This window comes from Trachurus trachurus, assembly GCF_905171665.1.
Source record: "Trachurus trachurus genome assembly, chromosome: 5".
NCBI lineage: Eukaryota > Metazoa > Chordata > Actinopteri > Carangiformes > Carangidae > Trachurus > Trachurus trachurus.
In genome coordinates this window covers 1,097,309-1,115,965 of record NC_139896.1, presented here as the reverse complement: position 1 = coordinate 1,115,965, position 18,657 = coordinate 1,097,309, and the positions used below count along the sequence as shown (strand labels likewise).

The 18,657-nt window shown below is 45.8% G+C and overlaps 1 protein-coding gene across 1 annotated transcript in view; it reads right to left on the bottom strand.

Annotated features, from left to right (window-relative positions):
- Positions 1 to 14,382: 14,382 nt before the first annotated feature.
- srgap3 (SLIT-ROBO Rho GTPase activating protein 3) overlaps positions 14,383 to 18,657 on the bottom strand; it is a gene marked incomplete at both ends in the record, with an annotated part of 93,715 nt that continues 89,440 nt past the window's right edge. Inside the window, 2 exons of the mRNA XM_083972357.1 lie at positions 14,383 to 14,877; positions 18,288 to 18,615. Of these exons, the coding sequence (XP_083828483.1) occupies positions 14,383 to 14,877; positions 18,288 to 18,615 (823 nt within the window). The remainder of the gene's footprint in view (positions 14,878 to 18,287; positions 18,616 to 18,657) is intronic.

The window sequence follows — 18,657 nt, the reverse complement described above, 5'->3', positions numbered from 1 at the left end:
TCTGAGACGCTGCAGAGTCGTGTTACCAGGTCTCTTCTCTTCTCTGATGTTTGACTGATTCTGTGTCGGAGGATTTTCAGACTGAACAAATCATCCAGTTTCTGTTTATTCAACTCTTTTTTTTTTCCTTCCTCCCCCTTTTTTTTTCTTTTGGTTCACTCCGTCCTGATATAGATTATATCCCTGGACCGTCCAGTCAGGGACTCGGCTAATGAATCGTCTGGAGCATCGGAGCATCGGAGCTCTGACTCAACACAACATCTCCAGCGTCCTGTGGTTTCTCTGTGTCGCTGCTCCAATCAAATTAAAAGCAGACAGACTTCACCACCCGGTAAAACCTTGAAGATTCCCCCAGACGGACGCGCTCCGAGTCCACACACACACACACACACACACACACACACACACACACACACACACACACACACACACACACACACACACACACACACACCAGTAATACTCTGCTCTGAATAATAGCCTCTGTGTTTTCAGACTCGTTCTTTATCTTGTTTAAAAATTCCTTCACATTTTCTCCCACTCTCTCATTTTAACTCCGAGGACCTTGGAACATGCAAATATCTTTTACTTTAAAAGTTGAACTGGCAGAAATAAAATGAAGCCGTGTCTTTTCTCCACTGACGAGTCTGAGCTCAGTGTTTCTGGCTTCTCCCTTCACCATGATGTCAACTGTAACGACGGGATTCACTCAGGATGTGGCAGGTTATTACTGCCGTTTTAGACGTTCTGTGAGATTGTATTTATCACCTTTATTATGTCCTGAGAGGAAAAGTTTTCCAAGATCAAAACACTAGAACTTAAAATGTGAATTCATATTTCCATATTGCATAATAAAAGCCCAATACCTGGCATTCATATATCAATACAGTATTATGCACAAAATATCACAATGCTGTCCTTCACCACTAGTGAAATGTGAGTCATGCTGTCACAAAGACTTGACAGATTGTTGAGATGAAGGAGGAAACAGACGGAGACACAAACGAACAGATGAAGTAAAACCAACCAAATAACCAGCCACGCTAACCCTAACCCTAACAAAACAAAAAAACAACCAACCAACCAATTTACCCAAACAACCAACGAGTCTGAGCTCAGTGTTTCTGGCTTCTCACTTCACCATGATGTAAACTGTAAAGACGGGATTCACTCAGGATGTGGCAGGATATTATTGCCATTTTAGATGTTCTGTGAGATCGTATTTATCACCTTTATTATGTCCTGAGAGATCAACTCTTCTACAGTAGTTTCACTAGAACTAAAAATGTGAATTTATATTTCCATTTTACATAATAAAAGCTCAATACCTGGCATTCATATAGGTATTATTCACAAAATATCACAATGCTGTCCTTCACCACTTGTGAAATGTGAGTCATGCTGTCAGAAAGACAGATTGTTGAGATGAAGGAGGAAACAGACAAGCGAACAGATGAAGTAAAACCATCTGAGTGCGTCTCAACAGAAACATGAAAACATCCTGGAGTGTGAACGGACTCGCTGCGCCGGTGGGTCAGAGAGGAAACACGAGGTCACACGATAGCCTTCAGCTTCTCTTTGTGAAACATGAGCAGAACTTTGATGTGGATTAAAACACGGAGTTTAGTGTAACTGAGCTGTTCACATGTGTTTCACATGATGCTGCTGCTGCTGCTCTGTTCACCAACATGTGCACAAACTCACCAGAGACCCTGTAGCGTTGACCCGAGGAGGACAGACACGATCTGAAGTGAAGCGTATTGCATTCACTTGAGTAATTTACTTTTTGGTTTGTTTTTCGGGGAAATTATTTCTGTTTTTCTGACAAAATTTTTTCAGTTTTTCGAGGTAATTCTTTTCTGACTTAACGAGATTTCAAAATCCTGTGAGAATCTTCCCAGGTAACGTTTAACCGCTGCAGTGAAGCCTCCCCTTCATCACAGATCTATTACATCTTAGATCCAATGAGATACATTGTTAAGGATTTTTATTCAAACTCCACTTTGGTTCAGGTTCCACCTTTGCTTTATTTATTTTCCAGACTGACGGCTCCAACACAAGCATCAACAAACTTTTCCCGGGGCAAGCTACCCACGTCACATCCGGGAGCGTATAACAAACATCCTTCAAAATAAAAGTACTACTCATAATAACACAATGAGTAAAGGCACTTTCTTCTACATTGCTTAACATACATCCATGGATATGCTCCACAAAAAAATACAGTCTCGTTTTCACAGTGTTCCCAGTGAATTCAGATTTATATTGAAAGGAAACGACCTGTTATTACAGAACTCCACCTCAGAGAGGCTCACTCACAGTCTGATGGAGCACCTTTATTTATTAAAGGGTTTTCCATGGAGTTTTTCCTCAGTCGATGTGAGGGTCTAAGGACAGAGGATGTTGTAATGATGGGATGTAAGGCCCTTTGAGACAAACTGGTGGTAAAAACGGGCTATACTAATAAAATTGCCTTGCCTTGCCTTGTTCTGAAATCAGTCCTTACGTTACTTGCAGGTGGAGGAGATTCTCACAGGATTTTGAAATCTCAAAGCTAAGTCAGTAAAAAATTACCTTGAAAAACAGAAAATAATGAGAAAAAAAAATTCTAAAAAACAAACCAAAAAATAAATTACTCAGAAAAAACATTTGCAATACGCTTCCGTAGGATCTGAAGTGAAGTTGAATCCAGGTGGTGTGTGTGTGTGTGTCTGTGTTATGTGTGTCTTTATGAAGGTGAATCCAGCAACAGAACAATAAAACATGTCCAGCCGTGCTCGCTGCAGCTCTGAGTGCTCCGTCTTATCTGTGTGAAGCTCTTATCTATTCTGCACATGTACACGGAGTCTAATGAGTCATCAGCTGCTGCAGTGACAGAGAACAGATGAAGCTGCATCCGACTCACGCCGGCCGCCAGCCGCGGCCTTCAACATGATGAAGAGGAGGAGGAGGAGGAGGAGGATGGAGCTTCGGCCTCGATTCATTTTTCATGAGTTACAGACAATTTGCTTCCTGGTTGTTAAAACTGAGCTTCGGGTTGATGAACAGCTGAACCCTGAGTCTGTAGAATAGAACGATAACAGCTGTGCTGCTGTGTCTCCTTGACTTTATTTCTTGATGCATTTTATTCTTTATGTTTGAGCTGTTTGTGTCCTGGAGTTAGACTCCTTTTATTTCACTCTGTGTATTTCTTTGCAGTGTTTTACTCACATTACTCAAAAATATCTGCAATGAAATGAGATGTAACTGACACACACAACATGTTAGAGACGGTCCATGAACATTCAGCCCAGAGGTTTCATCACTGAACTGCTCCATCTTCTGTTTCATTGGTTGTTCAGTGCTGACAGTTACTCAGACTGGACCAGACCCTTTACATTCACCTCATATTAAATACCACACTGTACAACATGAACACACCCACAGTCAGTTCATGACTCTGTGGAACACATGGAGATGTGAGAGAAGGGGACGAGAGCAAAACGTGTCCTCGCCCATCACAAAGACAAACAAACAATAAACTTAACCAACCAAACCACCAACCAATCAACCAACCAAACCACCAACCAACCAAACCACCAACCAACCAACCAACCAACCAACCAACCAACCAACCAAACCACCAACCAACCAACCAACCAACCAACCAAACCACCAACCAACCAACCAACCAACCAACCAAACCACCAACCAACCAAACCACCAACCAACCAACCAACCAACCAACCAACCAACCAAACCACCAACCAACCAAACCACAAACCAGCCAACCAAACCACCAACCAACCGACCAACCAAACCACCAACCAACCAAACCACCAACTAACCAACCAACCAAACCACCAACCAACCAACCAACCAACCAACCAAACCACCAACCAACCAACCAAACCACCAACCAGCCAACCAACCAAACCACCAACCAACCAACCAAACCACCAACCAACCAAACCACCAACTAACCAACCCACCAAACCACCAACCAACCAAACCACCAACCAGCCAAACAACCAAACCACCAACCAGCCAAACAACCAAACCACCAACCAACCAAACCACCAACCAGCCAAACAACCAAACCACCAACCAATCAAACCACCAACCAATCAAACCACCAAGCAACCAAACCACCAACCATCCAAACAACCATACCACCAAGCAACCAAACCACCAACCATCCAAACAACCAACCAATCAAACCACCAAACAACCAAACCACCAACCAATCAAACCACCAACCAACCAACCAATCAAACCACCAAACAACCAAACCACCAACCAACCAAACCAACCAACCAAACAACCAACCAATCAAACCACCAAACAACCAAACCACCAACCACCCAAACAACCAAACCACCAACCAATCAAACCACGAACCAACCAAACCACCAACCAATCAAACCCCCAAACCACTAACCAACCAAACCGCCAAGCAACCAAACCACCAACCAATCAAACCACCAACCAATCAAACCACCAAGCAACCAAACCACCAACCATCCAAACACCAACCATCCAAACCACCAAACAACCAAACCACCAACCAACCAAACCACCAAACCACCAACCATCCAAACCACCAACCATCCAAACACCAACTATCCAAACACCAACCATCCAAACCACCAAACAACCAAACCACCAACCATCCAAACAACCAAACCACCAACCATCCAAACACCAACCATCCAAACCACCAACCATCCAAACCACCAAACAACCAAACCACCAACCATCCAAACCACCAAACAACCAAACCACCAACCATCCAAACACCAACCATCCAAACCACCAAACAACCAAACACCAACCATCCAAACCACCAACCATCCAAACCACCAAACAACCAAACCACCAAACAACCAAACACCAACCATCCAAACCACCAACCATCCAAACCACCAAACAACCAAACCACCAAACAACCAAACCACCAACCATCCAAACACCAACCATCCAAACCACCAACCATCCAAACCACCAACCATCCAAACCACCAAACAACCAAACCACCAACCATCCAAACACCAACCATCCAAACCACCAAACAACCAAACCACATAACCCAACCCACACAAGGTGTCCTTGTCCATCACAAAGACAACCAAACCACCAACCAACCAAACCACCAATCAACCAAACCACCAACCAATCAAACCACCAAACCACAAACCAACCAAACCACAAACCAACCAACCAAACCACCAACCAACCAAACCACCAAACCACCAACCAACCAACCAACCAACCAGTATGACTATGACTGTATTTATTTAATGAATAATAAAGGCTTGGACGCTCTTTTCTAGGCATTCAAGGCGTTTTACAGAAGTCGTTGTTCATTCACACCACGTTCACACCGGTGATGGCTGCCCTGGGGCTTGACTGACAGGAACATGGCTGCCACTGTGCATCTAACGGTTCCTCTGACCGCCACCAAACACCATACACACATCATCTGTTTCAGCAGCAGCCAATCAGTGATCAGTAGTAATCAATCAGACATTTAAAGGTGTACAGAAATGGCCGTTTGTCCTGTTTGTCGCGCTGAGTTGTCACGAGCTGCAACACGAGTTTACCCGAGTAAGGAAAACGAATTTGATTGGTCGTTATCGAGCGGGCGGGATATTCAAAGCTTGGGGCGAGCCCGAGCTCCGTGTGTGTGTGTGCGTGTCTCAGACGTTTGAATGACGGATGACGGATCCAATATCAGTGGCTGATGAATCGTGTACAGGCTGACGTATAATCCGTGCGCCTGCATTATCCAATGTGGAAAAAAAAATACACACTTTCATCCCGGATTTACTCAAAAATAGAATTTTGCACAAAGTTTGGCCTACAACGTCTGATAGATGAGTTATCACATTCATTTTATGATCCAGAGTGGGCTCAAATTCAGTTTTCTTTTCTGTACACCTTTAACAGCTGATGAAACTGAACTCATCGTATATTTGTTCAGGAAAGTCACGTTTGGATTTCAGCTGCTAAAACACATGTAAAAGTGTGTGTGTGTTTCTGCTGCAGACATGTGATGACACTGATTGTGTATGTGTTTGTGTGTGTGTGTGTGTGTGTGTGTGTGTGTGTGTGTGTGTGTGTGTGTGTGTGTGTGTGTGTGTGTGTGTGTGTGTGTGTGTGTGGTCATGAACTCCCTCTGCAGAGGTGTGTGTACATCAGAGACACATGCGGAGCTGAAATGTCAGTGCATCAGCTGCTGCTGTTCTTATCTCCTCTTTCACTTCCTGTGTTCACGCTCCACCGAGCCGGTCGCTGTCAACGTTTTATTATAAACATGAAGCCGCTGATAAGACGCCGCCGCCTCACACACATATTGAAAATGAAAATGCATCAAAGTAAAATTATTGATCAGCCTGCAGCATGAAGGACGGAGGATGTCGGGATCAAAAATGAAACAGCTTCTGGTCTCTGCTGAAGTTCATGTTACGTAAAAGCTGAAGAGTAAAATATGTAACATGAAGATCTTTGTTCTGAAACCAGATTTTTATCTTCATTTCTGGAGAGTTCAGCTCATTAAAGAGTGTTTCTGATTCTCCAACGTGTTGTTAATGCTCATGTTCACATCTTTTCTCTCTGTGTGAAAGCTGCAACATACATAAAGTTTATTATTAATATTATTACCATTAAATGAATGAGCTTCTCCAGTCTTATTATCGTCAGTCTGTCAGCAGACATCCTGTCCCAGCTCGTTCCCCATGCAGCTGCAGGTTAAACTGCCGTTGGAGATAATTGCAGCTCCTTCATTTAATATGGAAACACTCAGGATAAATAAAACATGACTTTGATTTGTTTGCATTGTTTTAGTCTGATTATGAAAATGAAGGATGTGCGGCTCGTCGCTGCTCCTCCGGGGGCTTTAACCGTTTCACTGCTAATTACTGTGACAGAGCTGAAGGCTGAAACTAGGAAGTTACTGTATGATAATGACTTTTGTAAATGAAATGATTCTTTATTGAAGACTTTTCCCTCATTAGCGTTTTAATTATAAAGGAAAATGAGCCAAAGCAGGTCAGTGGAGAGACTGCAGAGGTTCCTTATGCAACGTCTTCCTCGGCAGCTGCAGCATCTGGTCTTCATTGAGGAAACAAACCTCGTTCTAACAGGCAGAAAACCACTTCCATGCCAACGGAGGAAACTCTAGATTTATTTGTGGGTGGCCACTTCACTTTTTCTTCTGGAGATTCTTCTGAAATTATTTAGAAGATTAACTGCAAGTTTGTCTTTGCACGGAACGACCAAACACCAACAGTTTCTTTCCATCCTCACGGACGTTTGGCTTCGCTGTTTGAGTCCAAACTGAATATTCATCATGCAACATAATTACCAAGGCAGATTGATGGACATGCTCACTGATGATGTGATTACGATGTGAATTGTTAGTTGAAGCTGAAGCATCTATTTATCTTTTATGTATCTTTCTATCTGACATTATGTCACTCTGTAAACAGACACGTCGTGTTTTTCTCTGATTAGTCTAATTACTAATTACACACATCTTTTCCTTCCTGTCACACAATCATCAATATTCACTGATAATTATGAAAATCAAATCTCAGAAAACATCGGTCACATGATCAGATCTCAGCCCGTCGCTAATGGAGACGGATGTTTGTTGAACAGAACTTGTCAGACGGAACAAACTGGATTTAGTTTGTGTTCAGTCGGTGTGAAGCTCACGGAGCGACGGAGCAGAACGCGTCTCAACGGTCGATGGAATCAGATGATTTATGCAAAAAAACTTTGTTTGTTCTGTGCACAGTCATCACTGCAGCACCGCTTCTACCTCCACTCATCAATAGAGACCTCACTGCACACACACACACACACACACACACACACACACACACACACACACACACACACACACACACACACACACACACACACACACACACACACACACACACACTGTGAACCTGTGTCTGTTGGTGAAGCAGCTTCTCCATCATGTGGCCACAGAGGGAACTACACCCTGTTCATCTCTTCATCTCCTCCTTCACAACCACTGACTTTAATGTAGAGATGTTCCTTTGCTTATTTACTTTTTTGTCTGACTGGCACCCAGCGTTCAGATTATAGGATGTGCTTTTTCTATTGTTTTCCACTGATATTTCACCTCCAGTGTCATAACTGCTAAAAAAAAAAAACTGTTCTGAATCTTCCTCCGGTCGGAAAGAATCCAAAGTCTATGAAGCCAATTTCAACCATGTTTTTTTTTTTTTTTGCTGTTGGGGAAATTTAATCTGTTATTATTTGTCATAAAAAAAATGTCAAATGATTTTTATATGTAAAATAGGGCTGTCAATGGATTAAAAATAATTAATTTCAAAACTAAAAACTACATTTGTCCACTTATGACTTGAGCTTATAATAAATAGTTATTGATGTATAATCATCAAAATAGTGTAGAATAAACACAAAGAAAGTATATTTAAATTCAAAGACTATTTTAATGGCTTTCTTTAAACTTTGAACACAGTTTCTCTCCTGTGAAGAACAAATTTGGGCAAAAAAAGGCACCTTGCTTATAAACAAATCTCATTATACTTAAAGCAGATATCAGCTTCACGGCCGTTTCGGCTAATGCTGCGTTCAAGGCAGGCTTTTGAAACCGTAAGTTACAGCTTCAAGTCACAACTACGACTTGGTAGCGTTCCAGGTAACCCGTAGCTCGTGTTTTTACCATCCTGTTGTCTGTGAAAGTTCCCTATAACGGCCACTCGTAACTTCCGACCCGTGAACTCGTACCAGATCGAACTGGTATGACTTCACAGGAAGGAAAAACACAAAGTACGAGTTTCTTTGAACGCACCATGAGTTAGCAGCCCCCGCCCTTGTCAGGCATCAATTGGTCCTCGTGCTACGTCACCACATTCACGCGCATCCCTTGGCTGCACACACAGCCCTTCATGCCGTTCTCTCTCCTCATTGGATAACACTTGTATCCCACAAGGAAAATTTTCTCCTCGGGTTACAGCAGAGCAGAGTGACGGAGAGACTCGTGTTTAGGCTGAAATACTTCATGTAAGTGATTGCTGACGGAAAATAGGACTATTTAGGACTTATATTAACAAAAACATTCCACTGATATCTGCTTTAATTTTTAGGTGATGAGTCTTATTTTAAGTGGAAAGAGATTAGTTTGGACTAGAAATGAGACAAATATTCTTGGAAAGATTTTGAGTTTTTGGATAAATGTGGATAAACTAACCGCATACAGGTAATCAGTTCCTCAATCGTATGAAAAAATATTAAAACTAAACCTAGTGTGAAGAATAAGAATAACCAGCCTCCGTCAGCTGTGATTGGCTGCAGTATGGATGAACAGATTTGAAGCCATGAGTCAGAAGGTCACAGAGCAATAATGGTTTTATTTGGACGCAGGGTTTATTTATTTTTTTAAACATCCAGTCAGTGGTATGGAGTACGTTACATCACAGGGTTCAACCAATCAGACACTCATCAACAAACAGCATCACTAGACAAACACTTAGAGAGAAGGAAGGTAAACAGTGTGACGGACAGCAGCTCATCCCGCTCCCTCACCGCCGGCCGCAGACACACAAACCGACTCAGCTCTCGTCCCCGGAGAGAAGAAGGAGAAGATGATGTGTGAAGAAGGAAACCAGAGTCAGAAAGAAGCTCCACATCATCGGTCCAGATGTTTCTGACGTCTCTCTGAGCAGAGGGGAAGAGGCTGAACGAGGAGAGTTACGGCTCAACCACGGCACCGGCAGTTCACAGGGAAACTAAAGGATGAAGGAGATCGTCTGAGATGATTCACTGCAAAAACTCTAAATCTCACCAAGAATATTTGTCTTATTTCTAGTCAAAATGTCATTTCTAGTCAAAACACATCTCATTCTACTTAAAATAAGACTCATCACATTAAAAAGCAGCTTGTTTTTAGACACTTTTTACTTTTTTCAAGCATATTTTCACTTGAAATTACAGTATGCTTTTCTTATTACAAGCACAAAAAACTTGCTTTCACTGGCAGATTTTTCTACTTATTTCAAGTGAAAATTAGTTTGAAACAAGTAAAAATGATCTAAAAACAAGTTAATTTTTAGGTGATGAGTCTTATTTTAAGTGGAAAGAGATTAGTTTTGACTAAAATTGAGACATTTTGACAAGAAATAAGACAAATATTCTTGGAAAGACTGAGTTTTTGCAGTCTACAGTAGTTTCATAAGTCCTGTCGTTCAGGACGAGCAGTCCACGGGGAAGTCTTTACTCTGCGTTGGTCTGATGATCAGCAATAGAAAGTAAAGACGACAAAGCAACACCAGTCCATAATAATCATCAACATATGACAACTAATAAACAACATATTACAGTTAAAAAACCCAAATAGAAAAATCCAATAAAAACTGATGTTGTGCACAAAAGGCACGTTTTTTTCTGCTCCGCACACAATCTATAAATAAAAAAACAAAGAGTCTAGTTAAATATAACGATAATAATCTCATCGTGTGCTTTCTTCATACTTCAATAAACTTCTGTTTCTGTCTTCAGAGACTCCAACAGGTGCAAAAAGAAAAAAGATGAAGTGGATGAAGCAGGTGATGAAATATGAGCTCCAGATCTTAAAGGGATAGTTCAACATTTTGGCAAATTGGCCCATTACCAAGTTACCGGACAGAGTTGTTTTAGAGGGAAATTCATGCAAAACCGCTGATGCACGTTGCCTTCAGGGACAGTTTTTCATCAACAGTCTCTGTATTTCCCTCTAAAACAACTCTGTGTGGTAACGTTGTGTTATTATCTCATAGCGTGGTGAATGTGCAGGTCACAACTTGTCCACCAGAGCGTTGTGGAGTTGTTGGATTGTGTATTTGATGAGTTTGATGAGGGAAACCAAGAAATCCCATAATGAGCCTCCGTAGCGTAGCTCTGAGCAGCTCACGGCTCTGCTCCGCCGTTCTAAAAACAGCTTGCACCGACAATTAAAGGTAACGAACCTACTGCTATGACTATAGGGATTATGGTGATGGGCCAGTTTGCCAAAATGTTGAACTATCCCTTTAATGCCCACATGAGGTGAGGGGAGCAGCACCGGCAGGAACCAGGAGGAACCAGCAGGTGGCGTGGCGGCGCTGTAGGAACTCTCTGCTCTTCTCTCTCTGGACCTTCACACTTCTACAGACCAAACGCTGAGCACAGTCTAACAGCCAATCAGAGGCTTCGACTTCATTTATCTTCATCATCATCCCAGCTCCTGTGAAGGTTAATAAGGCCCTTTTCTTTTTCTTTTAAAAAACAAAAGTCCAATAGTGAAATTCTTTGTGCATTTTACCGAGGCAAGGCACCACAGACAGACAGCCGTCAGTTACCTGCTGCATAATATGAGTCAGTACAGCGCAGAACATGCAGAGCCGAGCCGAGCCGAGCCGAGCTGAGCCAAGCACTTTTCCATGTTTCTAATGCAACAACAAAAATTTCATTTCTCCCCATCCCCAAAAAAAACCCGAACAGTGGTCAACAGGTTTCCCTCTGACTGAAACTGAGTCCAAAAAAACAAATAAAAGTCTCTTCAGAGATCAGTTTCTACAGTACAATGAGCAAACGCTTTCTAACACAGACGTGGAAGGTGGAAGATGATGACGATGATAATGTCACTCACATCAACCCTCCAGCAACATGATTGGCTAATATTTTTATGTACAAGAAGAAGTTCACCACAGGATTCCTACGTTAGTGGGTGCGTTTAGTTTTAGTTTTAGTTTAGTTTTCATATACAGGAAGTTCAAGAGAAAGAAAAAGAAAAAGCAACACGTCGTCATCGTCTCCACCACGTCCACTGGACAGGAAGTGGAGGATGACATCATCACAGGTCCCGGACAGGTACAACATCTACAGTACCGACAGCCACTCACACGGCAGCAGCTTTTAAAACACAACACTGGTGGAACGTCCTAATGTTCCTAATGTTTTCGTCTGGAAGAAGAATCGTTTTCTGTTTCCACGTCTTCTGGTTTTTTCTCCAAACCTGCATGCACGACTATATAACGTCACTACGACGCAACGACACCCGGCCGAACATCCACTGGGTTTTAGAGTCTGCCAGGAAACTCTGAACTCCGTCTTTCATCGCTTCCTGTAGAAACCTGTAGTAGTACTAGTAGTTCTAGTAGAAAGTGGTGTTTTAGTCACAGAGCTGATTCTCTGACTTCATCCAGAACACGATGCAGAAACCACATTCACTTTCTCAACTGGAACCAGCGCTGTGTGAAACTTCATTCAGTCCTGGCAGAACTCTCTCACAGAACAGAACAGACAGAAGGAGCGTGTGGCGCTCTGAGGACGGGCCGTGGCGTTGGCGCTTCTTCTCCTGATTGATATTGCTTGGCCGTCGTCTGGACGGACGGACGAAGGTCGAGGTAAAACTGAAACGTTCGACTGGAGTCACATCGAGTTTCTCACCCGGGGGGGGCTTCCTGAATACATGAGTCAAGTCTGAGGCCCTGTTGTTTACACGACAACGCTCGCGGATGAAAACGGCAAAATATTTCATTGGATGTGCCTTTCGTTTAGACGGCGACAGTGCTTTCGGGGCTTGAAAACGCAGAGTGGAAATCTTAAAACCGCTCCTCCGTTGCGTCTCCATGTAAAGGGGGGAAACACAAAACGTCTGCTCCGATTGCTACGACCTGAGGATGGCAACACTACGATGGCTGGCGTAAAGCCTGACAGAAACCAAGAAGATGAATAGGAAAACGACACAGGCGTTGGACTTGGTGGTGTTGTGTGATGCATCGCGGTATGCACGCAGATTTCCACCCCAAAAAACGCTTGTCTAAAGACGAAATAAAAAGTGAGAACACAAGGACGCCACTTTTGCGTTTTCTGTTCGGATCGTTTCTGTGTAAACGTAGCCTGAAACGTTCGACTGGAGTCACATCGAGGCTTCCTGAATCCATGAATCAAGTCTGAGGCCCTGTTGTTTACACGACAACGGTCGCGGATGAAAACTGCAAAATATTTCATGGGATGTGCCTTTTAGTTTAGACGGCGACGGCGTTTTCGGGGGCTTGAAAACGCAAAAAAGTGAAACCACCCTCCAGAGTGGAAATCTTAAAACCGCTCCGTCGTTGCGTCTCCATGTAAAGGGTGAAAACGTAAAACGTCTGCTCCCATCGCTACGACCTGAGGAGGGCAACGCTACGATGGCCGGCGTAAAGCCTGACGGGAAAAACACCGGCGTTGGACTTGGTGGTGTTGTGTGATGTGCAGCACGCCGCCACCACAGACTTTTGCGTCGCGGTATGCACGCAGATTTCCACCCCGAAAACGCTCGTCTAAGGGGCCGTGTCCACCAGACGCGTTTTCAGCCTCTGGGCGTCTACTTTCCATTCAAACCCTATTGAGTCGGCGCTCACAACGCTCAGCGCCCTCGGCGGTAAAACGCCCTCGGCGCTTGCTTCTTTTTGTCGCGGCGCTCAGAGCGCTTCGAGTTGAAATCTGTTCAACTTTTAGAACAGCGCCGCACTTCTCAATGTCACTTTTCACCGCACTGACCAATCAGAATCAAGAAGGGGCGGGACATACGTTACCGACAGCAACACAACCGGAGACGTGGCTCGGTTTATATCATGACCATCACTTGTATTGAAGGTAGGACGACCTCAGGGTCCATGTCAAAAGCTGAGAGCGCTGTCAGAGCTAAAAACGCGTTTGGTGGACACGGCCCGTAAACGCAAAATAAAAAGTGAGAACACAACAACGCCACTTTTGCGTTTTCTATTCTGATCGTTTCCGTGTAAACGTAGCCTGAAATGTTCGACTGGAATCACATCGAGTTCCTCACCTGGGGGGGGGGGGCTTCCTGAATACATGAGACAAGTCTGAGGCCCCGTTTACACAACAACGCTCACGGATGAAAACGGCAAAATATTTCATTGGATGTGCCTTTCGTTTAGACGGCGACGGCGTTTTCGGGGCTTGAAAACGCAAAAAAGTGAAACCACCGTCCAGAGTCGTTGCCGTTGCGTCTCCGTGTAAAGGTTGAAAACGCAAAACGTCTGCTCTGATCGCTACGACCTGAGGAGGGCAACGCTACGATGGCCGGCGTAAAGCCTGACGGAAACCAAGAAGGAGAATAGGAAAACAACACCGGCGTTGGACTTGGTGGTGTCGTGTGTTGTGTGGCGCTTGGCGTGCATACAACATTGAATTCCACGGACTTTTGCGTCGCGGTATGCACGCAGATTTCCACCCGGAAAACACTTGTCTAAACGCGAAATAAAAAGTGAGAAAACAACACAACGCCACTTTTTTCCACGTTTTCTGTTAGCCTGAATGTGCCGCCATCCCATCGACCCCCCCTCCTCCCCCCGCCGCCTGCAGCCTCCACCGGTGCTACATGGTTCCAGACTTGTCGGCGTCACCGGAGAGGTTGGAGGCGTTGGCGGCCGAGCTGCCGTTGCCGGGGAACATCTTCTCGGTTGGCGTGACGGCGGGGCTGCCGACGCCGGAGGAGCTGGAGCTGCTGGAGCGGTGTTGGTGCTGGTTCTGGTGTTGGTGCTGGTTGGGCGGCGGCCGGCCCGGCCTTGCGGGTGGCGGCGGCGGGCGCAGGCGGCCTGAGGACAGCAGCGCCGGCGGCTTGAAGGTGGTCATCATCTCGGAGGAGGAGCTGCTGCTGCGGCGCATGGCGGCGTCCGGGTCGTGGCGGATCATGATGGTGTGCAGCGGGCTTCCCGGCTCGGACCCGCTTGCCGCCGGGTGCTGCTGCTTCATGGGCTCCAGCGTGTCCAGCACCACGTCCGGCGCCGCCATCTGCTGCTTCACCGTGTTCTGGTGGCGCTCCAGCTCCCGCAGCTCGTGGAGCGCCGTGGTCATCGTCTTCTCTATGTCCTGGAGAACAGATCGATGAGAGCGTTAATGGTGTTGATCTGAACCTTCCAGGAGTTCAGAGAACGAACCAAACCCATTATATGTTTTGCCCTTTCTGGGTCAAGGAAGGAAGGAAGGAAGGAAGGAAGGAAGGAAGGAAGGAAGGAAGGAAGGAAGGAAGGGAAAGATGGGAGGAAAGAAGGAAGGAGAAAAGGAAGGAAAGAAAGATGGAAGGAGGGAACAAATTGGGTCAATTAGGTCAAAAAGGAATGAAGAAGTAAGGATGAAGGGAAGGAAGGAAGGAAGGGGAAAAGGGATTGTGGATAGAAGGAAGGGAAAAGGGAAGGAAAGAAAGATGGAGGGAGGGAGGGAACAGATCAGGTCAATTGGATCAAAAGAGGTAGGAAGAAGAAGTAAGGATGAAGGGAAGGAAGGAAGGGGAAAAGGATTGTGGAAAGATGGAGAGAAAGGAAAGGAAAGAAGGAAGGATGGAGGAAGGGAACAGATTGGGTCAATTAACACTCCTGTTGTCCTTCTGGGTAAAATTGACCCAATCCTTTTACCCTTCCTTCATTCCTTCCTTCCTTCCCTTCGTCCTTACTTCTTCTTCCTTCCTCTTTTGATCCAATTGACCTGATCTGTTCCCTATCCCTCCATCTTTCTTTCCTTCCCTTTTCCCTTCCTTCTTTCCTCCCTTCTTCCTTCCTTGAACGAATCTGTTCCCTCCCTCCTTTCCCTTCATCCTTGCTTCCCTTCGTCCTTACTGTGCATTCACACCAAAAGCTTCCAAAGCGTCAAAAACACTCGAGGCTGCGCTTCAGACAAGACAGCTCCCAAAACGGCAAATATTTTCAGCCACTTTGGTCGTTCGCCACGTGACTGACGTCAAAGTTCCATTGCGCTGGTCATTGGGGAGACGAAGGACAAGAAAGAGAGAAAAAAAGGAGCCGAAGGACGTCTCTATTCTGACAGGTTGCTGCCGAACCACGTCATAGCTAATTACCCTAAAGTTAACCAAGACTCAACTTCTCGTTTGGAAATGCTTTGGAAGCTTTGGAAGCTTTGGATGCTTTGGAAGCTTTGGAAGCTTTGGAAGCTTTGGACGCTTTGGAAGCTTTGGAAGCTTTGGAAGCTTTGGAAGCGCGGTGACACCTGTTGACGCTTTGGAAGCTTTGGAAGCTTTGGAAGCGCGGTGACGCCTGTTGACGCTTTGGAAGCGCGGTGACACCTGTTGACGCTTTGGAAGCTTTGGACGCTTTGGAAGCTTTGGAAGCTTTGGAAGCGCGGTGATGCCTGTTGACGCTTTGGAAGCTTTGGACGCTTTGGAAGCTTTGGAAGCGCGGTGACGCCTGTTGACGCTTTGGAAGCTTTGGACGCTTTGGAAGCTTTGGAAGCGCGGTGACGCCTGTTGACGCTTTGGAAGCTTTGGACGCTTTGGAAGCTTTGGAAGCTTTGGAAGCACGGTGATGCCTGTTGACGCTTTGGAAGCTTTGGACGCTTTGGAAGCTTTGGAAGCTTTGGAAGCTTTGGAAGCGCGGTGACGCCTGTTGACGCTTTGGAAGCTTTGGAAGCGCGGTGACGCCTGTTGACGCTTTGGAAGCGCGGTGACACCTGTTGACGCTTTGGAAGCTTTGGACGCTTTGGAAGCTTTGGAAGCTTTGGAAGCACGGTGACGCCTGTTGACGCTTTGGAAGCGCGGTGATGCCTGTTGACGCTTTGGAAGTGCGGTGACACCTGTTGACGCTTTGGAAGCTTTGGACGTTTTGGAAGCTTTGGAAGCTTTGGAAGCTTTGGAAGCTTTGGAAGCTTTGGAAGCGCGGTGACGCCTGTTGACGCTTTGGAAGCTTTGGACGTTTTGGAAGCTTTGGAAGCTTTGGAAGCGCGGTGACACCTGTTGACGCTTTGGAAGCTTTGGACGTTTTGGAAGCTTTGGAAGCTTTGGAAGCTTTGGACGCTTCGGAAGCGCGGTGACACCTGTTGACGCTTTGGAAGCTTTGGACGTTTTGGAAGCTTTGGAAGCTTTGGAAGCTTTGGAAGCGCGGTGACGCCTGTTGACGCTTTGGAAGCTTTGGACGTTTTGGAAGCTTTGGAAGCTTTGGAAGCTTTGGAAGCGCGGTGACACCTGTTGACGCTTTGGAAGCTTTGGACGTTTTGGAAGCTTTGGAAGCTTTGGAAGCTTTGGACGCTTTGGAAGCTTTGGACGTTTTGGAAGCTTTGGACGCTTTGGAAGCTTTGGACGTTTTGGAAGCTTTGGAAGCTTTGGAAGCTTTGGAAGCTTTGGAAGCTTTGGAAGCGCGGTGACGCCTGTTGACGCTTTGGAAGCGCGGTGACACCTGTTGACGCTTTGGAAGCTTTGGAAGCTTTGGAAGCTTTGGAAGCGCGGTGACGCCTGTTGACGCTTTGGAAGCGCGGTGACGCCTGTTGACGCTTTGGAAGCGCGGTGACGCCTGTTGAAGCTTTGGAAGCTTTGGAAGCGCGGTGACGCCAGTTGACGCTTTGGTCGCTCAGTGTTGCCGGCTCTCATTGAAAATGAATTGACTTCCGGCGTTTTGACACTTTGGAAGCTTTTGGTGTGAATGCACAGTTACTTCTTCCTTCCTTTTTGACCCAATTGACCCAATCTGTTCCCTCCCTCCTTCTATCTTTCCTTCCTTTTTCCCTTCCTTCTTTCCACAATCCTTATTCTCTTCCTTTGTTCCTTCCTTCCCTTCGTCCTTACTTTCTTCCTCTTTTGATCCAATTGACCTGATCTATTCCCTCCTTTCTTCCTTCCTTGAATGTTTCTGTTCCCTCATTCCGTCTTTCTTTCCTTCCTTTTTCCCTTCCTACTTTCCACAATCCTTTTTCCCTCCCTTCCTTCCTTCCTTTCCTCCGTCCTTACTTCTTCCTTCCTTTTTGACCCAATTAACCCAATCTGTTCACTCCCTCCTTCTATCTTTCCTTCCTTTTTCCCTTCCTTCTTTCCTCCCATCTTTCCCTTTGTCCTTCCTTCCTTCCTTCCTTCCTTCTTTCCCTTTGTCCTTCCTTCCTTCCCTTCGTCCTTACTTTCTTCCTCTTTTGATCCAATTGACCTGATCTATTCCCTCCTTTCTTCCTTCCTTGAATGTTTCTGTTCCCTCATTCCGTCTTTCTTTCCTTCCTTTTTCCCTTCCTACTTTCCACAATCCTTTTTCCCTCCTTTTCTTCCTTCCTTCCCTCCGTCCTTACTTCTTCCTTCCTTTTTGACCCAATTAACCCAATCTGTTCCCTCCCTCCTTTTATCTTTCCTTCCTGTTTCCCTTCCTTCTTTCCTCCTATCTTTCCCTTTGTCCTTCCTTCATTCCTTGACCCAGGAGGACACCAGGATGTTTAACCAGCTGAGGATCAAGGTTCTGATCATGTGACCACCAGATGTTTCTATATGTGAGGTCGGTGTGTCGTTGTAGCTTCACCTCGGCCAGCGCCTCGGCCTCCAGAGCCTTGTGGTCTCCCAGGCTGCTGTGGCGCGTTGCCCCCGGCCCCGGCCTGAGGGGGGGGGCATCGGGGTAGTTCTTCCTGTCGGGGTAGTTGATGCTGCCGGCGCTGCCGAAGGTGCCGAGCCGTCTCTTCTCGGGACTCTCCATGCGGCCCTTGCTGATGGACATCTTGTGGGGGCTGCTGGGGCAGGCAGCGGCCCGGGGGGGCGTGTCGGCCACCGGCCCCCGCGTCGGACTGTGGGTGTCGCCCCGGGTGTCGCCGCGGTGACGAGGGATGGCGGCGCCGTCGGACCGTAGCCTCACCCTGTGTGAAGAAGAAGAGACAGCGTGTCAGCGTGTCCCTAAC